The 19580-nt window shown below is 38.0% G+C and overlaps 1 protein-coding gene across 1 annotated transcript; it reads left to right on the top strand.

Annotated features, from left to right (window-relative positions):
* The first annotated feature begins 862 nt into the window (after nt 1-862).
* LOC122357070 (histamine H3 receptor) lies at nt 863-18229 on the top strand. Its single transcript, XM_043256256.1, has 3 exons — nt 863-1199; nt 3244-3410; nt 11501-18229. The coding sequence occupies exons 1-3, from the start codon at nt 962-964 to the stop codon at nt 12248-12250; spliced, it is 1155 nt and encodes a 384-aa protein (XP_043112191.1). The 5' UTR covers nt 863-961; the 3' UTR covers nt 12251-18229.
* The last annotated feature ends 1351 nt before the right edge of the window (nt 18230-19580 follow it).

Raw genomic sequence — 19580 nt, 5'->3', positions numbered from 1 at the left:
TGCAAATAGAATATACCACGGATGTCTAAAATACCTAAAGAGAGGCAACGGACATCAATGGTAGCGGACGGGGTTCAAGAAAAGGTGTTAATTGCATGGTTTTAGCCAGGTTAATGTCGTTACTAACAAACCCAAAGCCAACCACAACTCTGGTTTACCAGCGTAGTTATTATCAGTCTGATCAAGTGCTCAAGCTGAACCAGGCTTCCAAGAGGAGACTAAGTGTTCAGTAAGTGCTAATATCTGTGATTTGTCTAGCAGTCTAATTACAGTAATACAGTCTAATTACAATCCTGATCTTGAAGTTCAGCCCAAAGGATACTGATTTTACACTTGGTCTGAATAGACAATTTGTCTGTGTTTTGCTTAATTGCAACGTGCTTGTTGTGAAAGGTCCTTATACAGACTATATAATTGGATTTTTTTTTAATACGCAATTAGAAGCACTTTACAGATTTCGAGATTAAAGTTACAAGTTTGATTATTTTGATCATATAAACATAACGTGATTATTCGGTAATAGTTTGAAAGCCACTTCAGTTGTTGTATTCAAGAAACACGTGCAAAACACAAGAAACTATATGTCCTAAATAAAAATGCATTGTTTTCGAAAAAAGGAGTTTTTTCCTTTCTTTCTTTTTTTATCGGAATAGGAAGGAAGAGATTACATCAATAGCTGTGCAACGCTATTAAAATCACTGGAAGTATAATTCGGAATACTTAATATTTTATCAACGTTATTACATTTTGAGTAATTGATATAGTCTGTTTTTTATTTGTTTTCTTGATTTGAACGCTGATATGAACGGATGGACAGTCGCTAGTCGCTCTGAATCGCTCTCGACGCGCGTCGTGGGAACGGAGAGGGGCGTCGACTGCGCGCGCACGCGACACATTCACCAGACCCATTCATCCGAGCCTTCCAGAGACAGATGAAAAAGAGCAGCTCCAGGTGAAGACGATGCGTAACCACCCCAACATGAGCCGTGAACCCACGGTGGGTAACTGGACCGCCGTGAGGACGGACGCGGGGTTCGAGGGTCCGGCGCTCGCGCTGCTCACGGTCATGATGGTCGTCCTGATCGCCGTGATCGTGTGCGGAAACGCGCTGGTCATCGTCGCCTTCAAGATGGACAAGAGTTTGCGCAAACAGAGCAATTATTTCCTGCTAAACCTGGCCATCTCAGACTTTCTCGTGGGTAAGTAAAGTTTACAGAAAAGTTTAATAGTTACAGGCAAACGACAATATGACATTCTCTACCGGTTGTCGTGTTCTGTAGGGTGAATACAATCTGGTGCAAACTGATCGAGCAACTGGTCCGTCTGAAATATTTAGAAAATCAAAAAAAAAAAAAAAAAAAAAAAAAAAAAGGTTAATTATAATATATTTTTAATTTTATTAAACATTTTAGTTATTGAGTAGCATTATCTTTATCTATTTAAATCTGTACCTTTAGAATCTCAGTAAAATAGGCTATAGCTATTGAAATGAACTATTTAATAGGAATGTTATATTTATATATTGCAATCCAAGAAACCATAAGAAACAGAGAAATCTAGAGTCTGCAGTTGTCTGCTTTAACATCAAAAGAGCTGTGATGTAATCAGTGAGATGAGTCCAGCTCTGCTTCCCTTATTCATCACATCAGTGTGCATTTACTGCATAATTTGGCAAAAAAAATAATATATTACTTTTGATAATTACATCAGCTAGATGCATGGGAAACTATGCTCCCTGTCAGTGGATTTGTCTACTTCTAAGTGTTTTTGCAATTTTTTTTGGCCCGTGTATTATGTCACTATTTTGCCTCGTCATATACGGGTGTTAAAAACTGCTCTAAACTCATTAATCTGTCTGTACCGTGCGTCCACCGATGTCTGCTCTTGTGATGACAAAATCTGTAAGCGGCTGAGAATTAGATGCTGTTGAGAAAATCATACATTTTAAAGATGAAAATTAATTGCATGGGATTCATTTTAAGTAGAGCGATATCTGCTTAAAGAAAAAATTAAGATGAAATGAGGAATGCTTTTTTTAACGGTTATGCAAAATATACAGCTAGTGCTCAAATCAACGTATTTGATAACTTTATTCCTACTCTTGCTGTCCATCCCAGGATTTTCTTTCTTAGAGGATACCCCTAAAAGGTACAATCTTTGCACATTTTATTTCTGAGCTTGCATGAAAGTTCATCAGAGAGTGCATGATTCATGGATATAAGTTTTTGGATAGAGCTTTTTTTTTTTTATTGCACTCTAATGAATTCTGCTGTACTGTACTCTGCTATATTGCTATTATAAATCTCCAAATACGGATATTAACATAGGATAATAAACTAGAAGAAATGCATCTGCTGGAGACTGTATTTTTTATGCAACTCTAGTGAAGAATAACATTTACTTTTTTCTCACTCGTAAGGGATTTTTATTGCATCGATCACAATTTAGTTGGGTGACCAATACTCACTATTTATTATGTACTTTATAACTACTAATAAACAGCAAATACGCTTAGTTAGTAGTGAGAATTGGTCCCTGATGTGTCATTACATCTAATAAATTCAGGAGCATTACATAGAAGAATAGTCACACTTACCATTATTTGAGAGTCAGAATCACGTGTACGTATTTTACGAAGTGGCTAATTTGTTCGAATTCGTAGGACCTTGTGCGATTTTGTACGTTTTTGCCTACGCACCACTGACGGGAAGGTTTAGGGGCGGAGCTATGCGCAGGCCATTCGTTAATGCACATACGAACTGTGCAACTCAGAAATACGTACGATTTAGCAAAAATGTATTGCAGTGAGATCAGGCACGCACTGTATAGTTCTGAATTATTAAGCATTTCGGCGAACGGTGTTATTATGGCGCGCTGTTGTTTTGTACTAAATTTAACCCCCAGGTATTAGTGAAGATCTTTTTCTTCTGAGCTGGTTTGGTCACCGCAATGAGCAACACAAAGCCGCTCGGTTTGAAAGTGATTTTTGTGTGAGCTCCACGCATCATCTCAATACACGCTGCTACAATAGACAATGGACCTCTTTTGACTGTGTCGTTTTGTTAATGCGACTGCATGTTTGCTCTTGAAATTGCAATCACCACGTAACCACAGCAACATGACTCAGAGTCATCCCTGACAGACAAATGGACAAAATGCTATCACAACAGACAGGAATTGCAAAAATTGTTCAGCTTGACTCTTCTTAATATTGGGTTCTGCTTGGTGTTTTTTTTTGCACAGGTGCCTTCTGCATACCCGTGTATATGCCCTACATCTTGACGGGGAAATGGATGCTGGGTAAAGGACTTTGCAAGCTGTGGCTGGTCGTGGATTATCTTCTCTGCACTGCGTCTGTCTTCAACATCGTACTTATCAGCTACGACCGCTATCTCTCCGTTACACAAGCGGTGAGGCCTAATTTTCCGCCCAATATTTTCATTACGAAGGAAACTATAGTGATGTGTTCGCTGTGTGTCAGCATACTTACAACATGACAACCAGCAGAAAGTCCAGGCTGGTGATAAACAACAGCAACAAACACTATTAACGAAACTCATTAATAAAAATACATGCACGGTCACAGTGACTCAATTTGTTTTGTTCGCTTTAATCAGTCTGACTCGCATAAAAGCAGAACCTGGATGCAAACTATTATAAATATATATCATGTATTATTAAGAAATGGTCAAGAATATGAAACTCTTGCTTGTGTAATTACCTGCAAAATAAATCTAATAAATATATATAAAATAATCAAATCTTTGAAGTGAAACTATTAAAAGTAGGGGGAGCTCACATTATGAAATAAATGCTTTAAAAAAAGTAAAATATCTCTGAACTATATTTGCATTCATGTTAAGTTTTTTTGCACACCAGGATCACAAGGAGAATGAAATTATCTAGCCCTGACTCCCTATTCCACAGGATTATAAAAATATCCAATAAATCATCAATGATTAATAAGTTCCAATCAGCTAAACCAAATCTGGCTGGAAGAGGACATGTGTATTTCGTCTTAATGCACGGTGAAGGAGGGAAGATTGTCTGAGGACCACAGCTGGAGAATTGCAGAGATTAGTTGAGTCTTGCTGTCAGAAAGCAAGAAAGCCTAAGAAATATCAAATAATCACAAATATCTGCATCATTATGTAAATCCTCCTTGCTCATCCAAAAACAAACTCCAGCATATTAAGTTGCCGAACAGGACTGGATTCTGTGGCCAAATGGAACTACAAAAAAAGCTTTTTGGCAGCAAACCCACCAGATGGGTTTGGTGCAAACAGGGATGAAAAGTACCCAGTGCAGCTGGATCTTTAATGTCGTGGGCCTGTTTTTTTTCTGCTAAAAGTCCTGGACATCTTATTCACATACACAGCATCAAATACCAACAGTACCCTCTGTTAGAAATCTTATTATGGGCCATGATTGGATCTTGCAACAGGACAGTGATCCAAAAACAAACATCGTAATCAACACAAAAACCTGTCGTCGAGCACAAACTGGCCATGAACTGAACCATATAGAAAAGTGAAGTGAAGAAGAGAAGAGAAGAAGATGGGAATTTGAAGGAGAGATTAGGCATACAGGAATGGTCTCTGATCTCTTATGAGGTGTTCTCCAAACTCTTCAGGCATTACAAGAGAAAACTCTATAGCAAAAAGGAGGTTGCATGAATTGGGTGCCAATAATTATGTCCAACGTGGGCTAGAGTAAAACCAGGTGATGTTGAGCAGACTGATCCTCATATACAGCATCCTAAATGTTTTAGTATCACAAATATATATATATACAGCATCTGACAGCAGTAATTTATCAGATGGCACATATTTGTGTATGCAGTATAACTGACCATTATTTTGGCAATTCAGGTGTCTACATAGATGGTCTTTTGACACTTTTTCTGGTATGATTATTCTTTGTTTTAAGAATTGCATTGTCACTATCGCCAGCAGGGCACCTGTCCTATTTCTATTACCCTTTCTAATGGAAATGCAGGTCTGTTAGTTGTTTTTTGTGAGGATATTCCTGCCTTCAAATCACTGTCAGTCGGGTCCCAGCGGAAATGCTGGGATAAGACTCATGACAGAAGCGGGTGGCAGGACAATGGAGCCCCACTGGCAGCTCATGATAAGTCAAAGCTGGTGCTGATTGTGCCTCCTCGTCGCTGGCATCATGCTAAATCCCATGCATCATGAATTCATGTATAGTTTTTGTTCTGTGTTGGGGATGGCAAAGCTCTTTTTCCTTGGTTTCTGTTACACTGCAGAACATACAGTATTGTGATAAGGTAAAAGAGTTTTGTATATTGTTTGTTAGAGCCATACTTCTATGGCTATTTTGTGATTTTACCATTTTATTTTGCTAAGAACTATATAAAAACTGTATTTGACTTAACTCTAATATTAAAAAAAAAAAAAAAAAAAAAAAAAAAAAAAAATCCAAAACATGTTTATTAAAGGGTTTTGGCAGCAAGAACATGAGCTTCAGTCCCCAGCTTCAGTCCACTCTTTGTAAAGCTCTTCCCAAGTGTTTGAATCAGCTTTGCTTGGCAGTGTTCTCAAGCTTGCGATCATCCCTGGTTTTTGAGCACCTTTTCTTACCCAGTTCATTCTTTCCAGTCAACTTTGCATTTAATGTGCTTTGATACAGCACTCTGTGAACAGCAAACCCTTTTAGTCTTTTAATAAAACTCAAATATAAATATTTTTGAGATCACGTATTTTTGACTTTCCTAAACTGTAAGCTCTAATCATGAACAAAAAAAAAAAAAAAACTTTTGCAATGCTTTACTTTATATGTACTTAATCCATAACAGGGGACCTCAATAGACAGACTCCAGTCTGTATCTGAACCCAGACTGGGCTAAATCTGGACAGACGCCAAAACCAACAATTTAATCATAATCTAAACGAGTTTTTAGTGCAGTGCTTGTGATTCCACGCTATATATCACTGAGTCTCCGTTTGGCTGCTTGATCCATGTCCAATCCCAGCAGCTGTAACAGCATCGCTATAGCAACATCACTCACTCACGGCAGCCGGATTTATCCAACGGTCAGATTTTCTTGGCCAGACGAAGCAGTGCAAATATCAATAACTGACTTTTTTTCTTTGGCCGACTAAACATAAAAATGGCCTGCTCAAAGCTGCTGTTGATTTTGAAAAAAGCGGGTTTAAAAGTGAATGGACAGAAAAATATGCATTCGTGCTCCCAGTGGGAAGCATAAAACCAATGCTTTTAATCTGAGGTGACATGGTAGCAATAGTCATATGTGGTAATCGGAAACGGCATTATCAGACAGAGCGTGCACATTTTGAACACAGAGTTAAGGACCACAAAAATAATCCTATAAAAGCTACAAAAAGTGTAATAATTAGATCAGCCACACAACAACAATGACTGCTCTGTTTGAAGGGACTCAAAAGGAAGAAATAATCAAGAAAAATAAGCTAAACACCCTGTTGCAAGACGAATTGAAACACTTGCTTGAACAAATTACCTCTTCTGTATAACAAAAAAAAAGCCAAATTGATTTCATTGGCTGTGGATGAATCCTCAGACAGCACAGACAATGTGCAACTCATGGTCTTTGTCAGATGTTTTGATGAAGAAAAGGCAGAATTTCATAAAGATGTTTTGGGTCTCATAAACCTCCATGGACACACAAGGGGGGCGTAAGATTCATGAAGCAGTGACACAGATGCTTAGAGACAGAGAGACAGACCTGAAGCATGTTGTTTCCATTGTTTTCCATGTAGTGTTTGATTGGGAGAGAGAGGGGATTCGTTTCAGGCGCTGTAGAAAGAGCTGGAGACATTTCTGCTGGACCAGAAGAGTGTAAAAGCCAAGCAGATTGTGGATGAAGAATGAAGGGAAAATGGAAATTGTTGCTATTCTAACTGACATCACTACCCATCTCAGTGAGCTTAATATGAAGCTCCAGAGCAAAAACAGCACACTGAGTGGCCAGTGAATGCATGTCATCTGTCCTGCTTTCCAGAAGAAGCTGGAGGTGTTCAAAGGTGACTTACAGCAGGACAAGCTAGCACTGCAGGAATCTCACTGTGACCCTGTCACCTTCTGGATGATGATGGTTACTGCAGCAGGTGTTCCTCTCCAGCAGAAGACGGCCCTTCAAATTCTCACAATGTTTTCTTCAACATACTCCTGTGAATCTGTCTTTTCAATCATGAGCATATGGACACCTACATTAGTGCCTTCACACCTTTTATGCCTACGTTTAAACAAGTGGTGGCAGCAAAGATTTTGCCACTACAACTTCAGTGCCATCCTGGGAATGTGTAAGACACTCTTCAAATGCTTGAGATCATGGTCTAGTAGGGATAAAGGGTATCATCTCCCAAGAGTCTCAAAGGTACGGTAGCCAAGCAAGCTTCTAAGGGCCATTCACACAACATTTTCAACCTAAAACTGGAAACTTTTTATGCGTTTTGACTGTTCGTTTAAACGACAATGGTGTTTTGGGGAGTGAAAATGCATATTTTTAAAAACTGATTTCAAAGTTCTTGAAAATGCCACCATTATCTTTTCTGTGTAAACATCGAATGCAGGAATCCTTGAAAATGGTGATGTCATTTGCGCGAGTAGTACGTGTTAGGTATGTAGACATGCACAGTATGTGTTGATTTTAAAAGCAAGTGCAAAAAAAAAAAAACACAACAGTGGCATAGTATATGGTACGTTTGTTGCTACTCAAGAGTTTGCTGATGCTTCTTCAGCAAAGTGTGCATTTACTTTAGCAACTTACAAGGTGACAGCGCCAACTACTGACCAGGCATACGTAATGCAGCATTTTTATAAATGCAAGAGGAAAACCTGTTTTTGACTACATTGTTGTCATGCAAACACGTTGTCATCCTGATTGAAGCTTCAATACAGCGGAATACATGATTGCAATGTACCATTTTTGTAAAGTAATTGTTTACTTTGTTACAGTAAGAAGTGTATTGTTCGCTACCACGGCAACAGTATGCACGTCCATGTTTAATGCTTCTCGTAGCTGTGTGAAAAAAGGCGGTCTATATACATAAGGTGTATGATTGGAGAGAGAGACAATGCATTACATTCGTTATATTTTACTTAACCTGCCGCCTTCATTTGTAATGTTTGTTTGAAGAAGTCTGTCATGGAAACATGCAGGGAGACTCCAGATAAAAACTGACTTGTTTTGTCCATTTAATGAAATCATGGCCGATGGCTTGACTTCTTGTTGTCTTGATCAATTCACTTTTATAATAGTAGTTGTAGTCAACTGTAGGCAGCACAAAGTCCTCTAAGGTATCACCGCAGGAAAACATGTCTTCATGGACCCGCATTGTAAATAATTTATGATAAAGTTGGACGTTGCAAAGTCTGGCGTAGGGCTTACACCCAGCTCCTTTACGTCTAGCAGGTGCAACCGGCCCCAGGAGATCAAAACACACCTACTCTCTAAAGGAGAAAATTCTTTTTTGATATTTGCTCCCATCACAAAAAAAAAAAAAAAAAAATAATAATAATAATAACACTGAACTTGAAAGAGTACAACCAAAATAATGCTTTAGCCCATAATGTTATGACAAATCACTTATATATGGTTTACATAGCATTCAAGAACTTAATTGCATATTTTAGTGCACCACCAGTATATTATATTTTATATTTATATATTATACACCAGTTTTATATTCACACACATATAGCCTATTATATATAAATGTAAATTTTTTCTTAAATATGTACATGTATGTGTTTATATTTACATAATAAATACGCACAGTACACATTCATATAGTATGCAAACAAAAACTTTTATTTTGGATGCGATTAATCTTTGGCAACACTAATAATTATATTAACAGTGGTGCAAAGTAACTTGAAGTGCATTCGGCAGCAACAGGTTTAAACAGGTGGGCTGGGATTTTTTTTCATTTTGAACAAAAGCAATTTTTGAAAGGATGTTGCATAAGACGATCTTCCCAAATCTTTATTGTGGGGTTAAATCCCTCTAACTAAAGAAACATTCGGAGATGCCCTGGGAACAGAGATTTACAGAGCATTGAATATTGTGGAATATTTACTTCAAAGCTCTCTCTGATGTTTGGTTAGACTCAGGTCAGAAAGCGTCCTTGAAAATGTCTTGTTTTGTTTTCCCACACAAGCTCTTAACATCAGAGCAATGATACAAACATAAAATCACAATACGTAACGTCTGCCTTTAATCTGCAAGACAGCCATGTTTGATCTCACAGACTGCAGCTTCAGCTTCAATCAAAGGCATTGAAGGAGGAAAGATTCGTGCTATCATTGGCAGCACTATATACTCGGATGTGTGTGTACCGGCAAAGAAAGTGTGCGGTTTCACACACGGCTTCTGTGTATGATTCAACGGAGCAATACCACACTTTGTTGCCAAGAGTGATTTTTAATTAGTAGCCTATTAGTTGAATAGTAATAAATACTCACAATTTTCTCACATCTTGTCAACTGGTTTGCTTGATTGCTTCGTTGATCGTTTTTTTGTTTTTTTAGTCAACTGATTTTTTTGTAAAATGATTATCATCCCATTAGTTTCACATTTGGGTCTCCATACAGCAACAGCATTTGATGCCGCCAGTTCAAAACTAATCAAGCTTTCGCTACTAAAATTAACATTTTATTTTAGGGCTGTAGCGGTACAAGTGAATAATGGAAAAATACTGATAAAAACAACCACATTTCGTAGCAGATAATTAACATTTTGCCATGCATTTTACAGTAAAAATGTATTGAAAAAAAATTATTCATTGCATTTATCTGTGATATTTGAGTATTGAGTATCTAGGGTGTCAACTAACTCAAGAACTGCTACAGGCAATTCATTTAGTATGTAATGTTTAGTAATTTAAGCAAACAATAAAATGACCAGTATTTTTTTTTTCTTAGCGTGCAATTCAAAGTGCCATTTCCAATACTGCCTTTCATGCAGTGTGTAATGTTGTATGTGAATCTGAACGATCTGCAAAGTTGTACATCCAAAAGTGCAAGATATCGACAGAAGATAATTCGAAAATACAGAATTATGGCAATGGGTCCATCGTTTCCGATGCTGGGCAATCTGACGAATCAGTACGGAGTAGGCTCATGAAAAATTGGTTGATATTAAACGCATATTTTGAGAAAACAAAAGCATTTCTTCATGCATGTTAACCTATTGTAGGAGACTCCCAAAACAATATTAGGAGCCTTAAAATTGTATATTTGGGGCATTTTAATGCATAAAAAGCTTTAAAGTGGGAACATAAATTAGTGTAGCAGGGCTACAAACTTCAAACAAGGCTGTGAAACAAGCTCATTTCCAGGCCAGAACAATTATTTCACAATGAGCAAATGGAAAATGTACATGTAACACATTAGATTTTGTCTTTTAATCTTAACATATTTAAATTGAACATTAAAAGTTAAAAAAAATTATATATTTGATCCCCCTTTGATTTTGTATGTTTGGCCATGGACAAAGAAAATATCAGTCAAATTTCAGTGGTAGACCTATTTTTAAAAGTATGAGAGAATAACAAAAAAAAAAATAAATAAATAAAAAAAAAAAAAATCGATGATGACTTAAGGCTTTGTGCCAAAACCCTTGTTGGCAATCAAAGAGGTCAGACGTTTCTTGCAGTTGGCCACCAGGTTTGCACACATCTGACAAGGCATTCTGTCCCACTTCTCTTTACACATCCAACACCATTTTAAGTGTCTTCACTTTTCGTTGCAGTTTTAAAGAGAAATGTCCACAGAGTGGCGCTAAAACACAGGTTTATTACGTGAACCCTGGCACATTTTTATCAAGTTGATATAGGTATGTATTATGATTGTTCATAATTGAAATATCTGTGAACTGTTGCTAAAAAGTAATTTTTTTGGAAATATGCCCTACACCAAATCCAACCCTAAACCTACTCGATACGGTTAACAAATGCAAAGCTGATATAAAAAGGCATTTGATATTGAAACTCTGTCATTTACCTTTTACTCAAATTTGAACTGTTTTTTCAACTTGCAGTCTTTGAAAACGCATAGATAAGAAGCTGGATATGTGTGATGCTAACGTTCAAAAGAATCAGTTTTCAAATATCCCAGCACATTAATATTCTTTTGAAGACATATGGTATTCTTCAGTTGTACAAAAATCACGTCTTCTTAATCGAAACTCTGTAAATTTGTGTGAAAAGGAATAAAACAGAGTTTTACTGCCTCTAATGTTAATTTCTTTTGGAAACTGCAGTGATACGTACATGTTGGTATGTGTTTTGTATGCAGTCTTGTTTTGCACAACTGAGGCAAAATTGCTCTTCAATGGTTCTAATCATAATAAGGGATATCAATACTGTGATTTTTTTGCCTCAGTTTTTGATGGTACATCAATGCATCGCCTTTCAGTTATCAGTTTTCTGTTTTCTGCATTCTTTTTTTTTGCCAATTAAATACAATCTTCCATTGTTTCCTTTCCTGATTCTAGGTGTCGTACCGTGCCAAACAAGGAATGACCCACTTTGCTGTGGTAAAGATAGCAGCGGTTTGGATTCTGGCCTTCCTCCTCTATGGACCAGCCATCTTATTCTGGGAGCAGTTGACAGGCAAGAGCCGCGTGCCAGACGACGAGTGCTTCGCCGAGTTCTACTACACCTGGTACTTCCTGCTTTCCGCTTCAGTGGTCGAGTTTTTCTCACCATTTTTATCCGTGGCGTTCTTTAACATCAGCATATACCTCAGCATCCGTCAGAGGAGACTCGGCAGCAAGAAAGAATCCTGTTCTCCAAAGTGCCAGGATGCTACAAATGTTTATGGGGAGAAAGCGGGCATGAGCGTCCGAATCTGCTGGAACTCGATGACGCTCAAGAAGAAAAGCGCGGCAGATGGCGAGAAGCGCTCCGAGAACGACGGTCTGTCGATGCGGTGCGTTCAGCGCTCACGTCTGAGGCAGGACAAGAAGATCGCGAAGTCTCTGGCCATAATCGTGTGTGTTTTCGCGGTGTGCTGGGCACCGTACACTCTGTTGATGATCGTGCGAGCGGCATGCAGAGGCGACTGCGTGTCGCATCACTGGTATGAGGTGACGTTCTGGCTGCTGTGGCTGAACTCAGCGATCAACCCGTTCCTTTACCCACTGTGCCACAGCAGCTTCCGAAGGGCCTTCTTCAAGATCCTGTGCCCACGACAGAGGTCCAACATACCTCTAACAGCCCATTCATCCAGCACACATAGATAGTCTGAGTGATCAGACATGTGCTGAAACGGCATGTACAAAGAGGATTTAAGTGCCTATGTGTGGAAAGGAATGTTCAAGGTTCAATACAAGTCTGTCGACTGCATTTGTGGCATAAGCGGTGTTTACACAGCTCCAGTTTTAATTTAAAATGCATTTTCGTTGTTCGCTTACAGAAAATGCAAACTTATGAAAACATGTGCATGTTCTGTCTGTCTAAAGGCCAGGACATGACAACTCCAAAGGACTAGGGTCAACCAATAGTGTTTCTAGGGATTCTGAGGATTCCCATTGCAACGAATTTGCTTTGTGGTTTCTTCAAATTTATATTTAGTGGATGGAGAGAGATAGCGATAGTGACAGCCTCTGGGTCCCGTGCACTTTGTCCCCCGTTTTCCTGCCAGTTTCTAATGTGATGAGAAAAGCCAGAAAAGAGAGTTTGGCGAAAGAACCCTAATCAAATCGAATGCACATAACCCTGTACATTACTCTTGAAATGACTCATTTTATCTTGAAACATAACTGTATTTTTCGAAAGTTAATCTCAACATTGTTTCTAAATTTTGAGTTAAATCTTGCATAATAACTTTAATCTCTGGATGATTTTATTATTTATTATTATTATTGCTTGGCTGCTTTCGTAGTCCAGGCCTTAAACTACAAAAAGGTGAATTTGTGAAAACCATGTCATGCGCACTACATGTTCAGTTTATAGAAATGCCTATACAGTAGGTACAGAAAGTATTCAGACCCCCTTAAAATTCTTTGTTATATTGCTGAAATATCACATGGTCCTAAGTATTCAGACTCTTTGCACAGTGTTTAGCAGAAGCACCCTTTTGATCTAATACCGCCATGAATCTTTTTGGTAAAGAAGCAATGAGTTTTTCACACCTGGATTTAGAGATCCTCTGCCATTCCTCCTCTCCAGTTCTGTCAGGTTGGATGGTAAACGTTGGTAGAACGTTGGCCATTCAAGAACAGTCACAGAGTTGTTGTGAAGCCACTTCTTAGAGTCATTGTCTTGTTGGAAGCCAGTCTGAGGTCCTAAGCACTCTGAAGACGGTTTTCGTTCAGGACATCACTGTACTTGGCCACATTCATCTTTCCCTCGATTGCAACCAGTCATCCTGTCCCAGAAATTTTTTTGTAACTTTGGCCAAATCTGTGCCTTGCCACAGTGCTGTCTCTGAGCTCTTCGTACAGTTCCTTTGACCTCATGATTCTCATTTGCTCTGTCATGGACTGTGAGCTGCAAGGTCTTATATAGACAGGTGTGTGGCTTTCCTAATCAAGTCCAATCAGTGTAATCAAACACAGCTGGACTCAAATGAAGGTGTAGAACCATCTCAAGCACCTGAGTTTAATATATGAGTGTCACAACAAAGTGTCTGAATACGTGTGATATTAAAATTTTTCTTTTTAAATAAAAATGTTAACAATTCTGTGTTTTTTTTTGTCAATATGGGGTGCTGTGTGTACATTAATGAGGAAAAAAGAATGAACTTAAATGATTTTAGCAAAAGGCTGCAATATAACAAAGAGTGAAAAATGTAAGGGGGTCTGAATACTTTCTGTACCCACTGTATGTGTTTCATAGGTGTTTCTTCACAAAGTGACACTGCCAACTACTGAAATGGCATGCGTAATGCAATGTTTTTATTTGTTCTCGCAGATCCTTGTAAATTACATTATTATCTGTACATGAAGCATTTTAAAAACAAAACAAAAAAAAAAAAATCCCATTTTTTAGTACAATTGTTGCAATGTAAACCTATCACATACCCTAAGAAAAAATTCTAATAGGTTAAAACAACTGTCAGTAGTTACTAATGATACACAGTAAAACATTTGCAATGACAAGGACAACTATTTTTGCTGACGCTGCTGCATATGCGCTGAACTCAGGAAACTTGTATACAATCTTTCATATTTTGACACTGACACTGTATGACTTAGTAAATCTTAAAACTTCGTCACATATACCTTAGACTACAAAGAAGTTATGGATGGTGTCAGCATGCTAACTAATTATGCACATGGTGATTGGCTGATAGGGGTCTCTGTCAGAGATTTATTCACAGAAATATTACAGCACAATATTATGTTGCCATATTCAAACATAGATTTAACAATAAAAACGAGGATATAATCAAAAGGAAGATTTGGAGTTGTTCACAATGTTCACATTATCGTGAAATGTTTCTCACCGATATGAGCTACTGTTAGCCCTAAGATGTTTTGTGAATGTGGACCCCAGTCTTTAACAGTGTTCTTAAAATGTTGCCAAAAAAAAATTTCCAGGTTACGTATGTAACCATAGTTCCCAGAGGGAATGAGACGCTGCATCGGAAACGCTATGGGAACGCCTTCAGCATGACCACTCTCTGAATCACATGTGTAATCAGGACAATGGATGGGCGAGAAATGGGAACGAGACGCCCACGCCACCAGATTTACAAATCAATGCCTAGTGTGGAAGAGCACAGCTAGAGTGAGAGGAAGAAATGGCGGCCATATTGACTAAAGTAGGCGGGGCCCGCATCCCAAAGGCCAGCTTTTGGAAGAAGAAGAGTGGAGATCAGAGGACTCTAGGCCCCGACCAGTACACTCTCTTCAGAACACGTCTAACCCTAACTATAGCATCCAGCCCCAGTGGATCTAGATGAGTCAGAGAGAACTGTGGACAATGTCTCTTGAGTCGCAAACAAGTCTACCTGAGCCTGGCCTAAAACTCTCCATATCTGCTTCACTAACAAGGGGCCAACTCTCAAGTCCAAAAACCAAGTTTCTTCCACGTGTCTAACGCACAAAAGCATCCCATGCGAAGCAGATTTCTCCTCAGGGAAAACCCTTTTGTCTTGAGCCCCCACCGTATGGGTGTCATGTACAGCAGGCCAAAAGGAATCACGTTGGATTAGACCCAAATGTTTCTGAAACTGATTGACAGTGACAACATTCTTTGGACCTTCTTTGGACCGACTACCGGCTGTAGAACCCGCACTCTCTTTTGTGAAGAGGAACCACCTCGATGGCTTCCATTCTCAAGAGAGTGTCTACTTCTTGCGGCGGAGTGAATATCTTAGTTTTGTTCTACAATGATTGTCCACTGAGGGGAAGAGCTGATTCCCCCGAGCTGGCACCCTGCCTCGTCAGAAACTGACTCTGCGTGCTGTGCTCTCGAGCAGACAACACACAAACTGTGTGTATCCCCACCAGTAATGTAGCGCGGAAAGGGGAGAACACAGATGCTGAAAAACTAAGGTGCTGCCCACCCTATGCTCGTCTACACTTGTACTATGACCATAAAGAGAGATAATGGACAGACAACACCAAATAAGACTGACGCACACAGGGCACTTGCTGAATGACAGAAAGCCGATGCTGGTTCCACCGCACATGCTTTTATGCATCCTGGTCTCTACATGACCACTGGACCGATTGAACATGTGAGTCAGAGTTTGGTCACAGCACGAGTTCCTGAAGGGCAACATTATTTATAGAGCAGCCATGAAGGTTTTCCTAAAACAGTTTTTAGCTGTTTATCTAACTTTAATACTGCTTTCAGATACTTAGAGGACATTCGAAACAGATAATGGTCACAAAAAAATGGAACGCTCCTTTTCGCTGACATTCCCATTGTCAACCAAGAAATGTCTTCTAGATATTTAAAGATCTGGACATTTTCAGTGTTCAGAGAAAAAGGTCCTGAAAATTAAAACCTGAACAGAAATGGTAACGGACATTATACCTGCTGACTATACAGCTTATACTGTATTGAACTGAGAACATTCCTTTAATGACGATCAACAGAGGATAAACGATGATTCATGTTGATAAACACAATTACTGATGGTTATTGGTTACATAGACCAGAGATGACTGCAGCATGTGGTTAGCTGTAGCTGTGCTAATTTCCTGGGGCAAGCTGAAACCGTGTCTACTTGTATGTATAGTTTTTGTTCTGGTGCCAAGAATTTATACTTAAATAAGCACTAATGCTTTTAGTATTTTAATTATGGCAGTTATATGTTATAACTTCAAGTAGAGTTTGCATTGCGTTCATGATAAGCTCACATTATACCTCAAATTATATTTGTATGTCTGTATTTTTCTCTTGTTTCCCTCAGTGAAAAACCGCTTTAAAGATAAATGCGCAATGATTTTATTTTGCAACACATTCTTATCAGAAAAGCGTGCCTGCGTGTGGCCACATTTTTTGCAAAATGATATTATGCTGCTTCTTGCACAAAGTGAAATGTGCAGTGAATGAAGCTAAAAGCTAATTACATTTTCTAAAGAATAGATAAAGGTTTCATTTTGTTGGTTGTTGTATAATGGCGGTTCGGAAATTAAATGTCAGGTGAGTAGTGCTAAAACTTTAATGCTCTCAAGTTTGGAAATAACGTACAATCTAAACTAATAATCTTAACAAAAAATTAATGTGTGATACAAGCTCATATGCTTAAGCAATCTTTTCTTGTGACTTGTGCTTATGCTTTATTCAAGTGCGAGGCTACCAGGTGCGCTACAGAGCAAGTTTACTTAATTAGACGTAGAAGCCAAGCTGGTTATGTGACGTAAACATAAATATGTATTCTTTTATAAATCATGATTCCTGAACTATGTTAAAAGTGTTTTAACCAGATGTGTTTTGTTAACAGACAGTCTTGTAGTGTGTTAATTCAGCATTGCAGATACAGATATACATACATGCATATAACTTGTGTTACAGACGCATAGTAAAGTTATGTGAAAACCAACTATCACAGTTCAGGAAAAGGAATACAGTTTGATGGTTTATTGCCCCTGGTGTTCATTTCAACCAAGAACTGCAATTAATTATACTGTATGTGTGTTTATTGGAGTTTTGCAAAAACACGATTTTCGAGTGATTTTCCTAGGTTGTGTTTCTTATCATATAGACAGATCTGTGCTATAGACTGAAACAACATGAGGTATAACTTAAGTTAGATACAGTCTTGAATTTTTATGCCAAGTAGAACGTGTTTGATACAGCTTTAAGTGGCCTATAAGACCATAATCGAGGGCATGTATATTAGGCATAATGCCTTACATGCCTATAAGGCATAATCGAGCTGTGCTCTTTAATAAAAAGCTCACTGATTTAATCATTTTGATTCATATGTGATGATGTCTGAGTGGGTGAGTTGTTTGCTTTGTAATTAGTCCAATTAGTCCATTTTCTGCAGTACGACCCACTCAGGCTTTGTGCAATGATTGCGAGTGTAAGAAGGGGCGAGATCACAATGAAAAGGTGATAAGCCAATCACAGAGTGATCGAGGCATCCTCCTGTCATGTGACTTTCACCTGTATATAAATGTATATAAACGCTAACAAACGTCTTCCATCATGTGCAATACATAAACACCTCAAAAATATGTTTTAGTATTTTCTGGAAGGAATAGTTCATCCAAAGCTATATATTAGCATTTTTTTACCTTATTTGTGTATTATAAGCAAATGCATTTACGTTACACTTTATGAGCTCTCTGTGTAATATGTGACCCTGGAGCACAAAAGCATGCAGTCATAAAAAGCTCAGATGTATCTGTAGCAACAGCCAACAATAATAAAACTCATTTTTAATTAGTTATAGGCCTATGCATTGCTAAGGACCTCATTTCAACAACCTTAAATGCGTTTTTTGCACCCTCAGATTCTAGATGTTCGAATAGTCAGCCAAATATGGTTCTACCCTACCAAACTATAAATCAATGAAAACTTTTCATCTTTCAGATGATGCATAAATGCATAAAAACGACCCTTGCGATTGCATTTATGCTCCAGCGTCACATCTGGGGTTTTCTTTCTCTGTGCCAAACTAATTATTTAATATATGATTTAATTTATAATTATAGCTATTGTTCTGCTAAGCTTCTGCTTCTGAAATGAACACATCGTTTAGATTTTGATGAATTAAGATGTAATTGTACACAGTACCAGTCAAATATTGGAAGTACCAGCTTATTAAAAAAAAAAAAAAAAAAAAATATATATATATATATATATATATATATATATATATATATATATATATATATATATATATTATTATTTTTTCTATTTCATATTTTAAAATGATATTAATAATTAAACTATGACCTTTAAACTGCACCAAACAAATGGGACTAAAGTATTGGCCAAAACGTTGCACGTAATAAAACTATTTTTTTTTTGTGGACTTTTACAGCTCTACACAGTCTTATACTGAGTTCTCTGAACACTCCTTCACTCTCTGTGCCATGTTTGACTGGTAGTGTATACACAGGCCGGAGCTGACACATGAATGATCTCAGAGGACAATAAAGGGTGTGATACAATTAATTGAAAGACTCATTCATGTCAATGTTCTCGATCGGATGCTATAACACTACATTATATGTCCCACTTACTGCTGAATACTGTATTGTGTTGGCCTATTATAGTCTTTCGAAATATGATTGATGTTCTGCTGGGTTTGTTCTGCTGAATGAACTTGTCCACTAGATGTCACTGTTGATCTTTCAGTTGAACACCTGTGTTTGTCACACAATCTGACTGCATTTGTTTGGGTGCTTTAACAAACAGACAAAATAAAATCTGCCCTTCATAATGTTTTATTTTAAACCTATATCATACTTGAGTTGTATTTTACAGTTTGTACTTAAATCATCCACGGTCTAGTTCATTTCAGTGAGCTATCTGCTCATTTCTATGAATATAATGAATATATAGACAGCTAAAACATTTCTTCTGGTAATGAATAGACAACGATGCCAAAACAACACGACTTATTCCAAGCTTGCGTGTTTCGTGTAGATCTGATGCGTTAACGATTGGTCTGATTAATAAATGCATAATAACACGAATCGTTTCCATCATCCACTGAAGTCATTGATGATAACCCTTTTAAATCCTGATCTCATGCTTTCATTTGGTTCACGCAAACGTTGTAACGGTGTAATCTTACCAAAGCAATTAAAAAAGCCTGTAATGTGGATACATTGCTTCACTTGTCGTTCCTCCTGTCGGTCCCTGAGGAACATCACTACAAGAGGTGATAATGACATGAAACATACAGACAGAATAATGTGACATGCTTGCATAACACACCCCATAAATATCTCACACAAGACGTTACTCTGTTGTTCTTTTATACTCATCTCCATTTTAATGACATGAGAGTTTGGAAAGATGCCGCTCCATTTTGTTCAGTTTAATTAAGTTTCCTTTTCTTTCTTCGACAGAAAGCGGAATAAAAAGAAAACACCCCAACGATAACAAACAGAACGGAGAGGTTCAGGAGTGCTGTTTGTCATGAACAATACG

Source organism: Puntigrus tetrazona, chromosome 2, assembly GCF_018831695.1.
Source record: "Puntigrus tetrazona isolate hp1 chromosome 2, ASM1883169v1, whole genome shotgun sequence".
NCBI lineage: Eukaryota > Metazoa > Chordata > Actinopteri > Cypriniformes > Cyprinidae > Puntigrus > Puntigrus tetrazona.
Note: the sequence above shows the minus strand (reverse complement) of the source record. Positions and strands in the feature narration are given on the sequence as shown.

Bases quoted from the DNA above. Each gene is read 5' to 3' on its own strand.
- LOC122357070 (XM_043256256.1), top strand. From the start codon at position 962: ATGCGTAACCACCCCAACATGAGCCGTGAACCCACGGTGGGTAACTGG. The intron at 1,200-3,243 runs GTAAGTAAAGTT...TTTTTTGCACAG, and splicing joins CATCTCAGACTTTCTCGTGG to GTGCCTTCTGCATACCCGTG. The intron at 3,411-11,500 runs GTGAGGCCTAAT...TCCTGATTCTAG, and splicing joins ATCTCTCCGTTACACAAGCG to GTGTCGTACCGTGCCAAACA.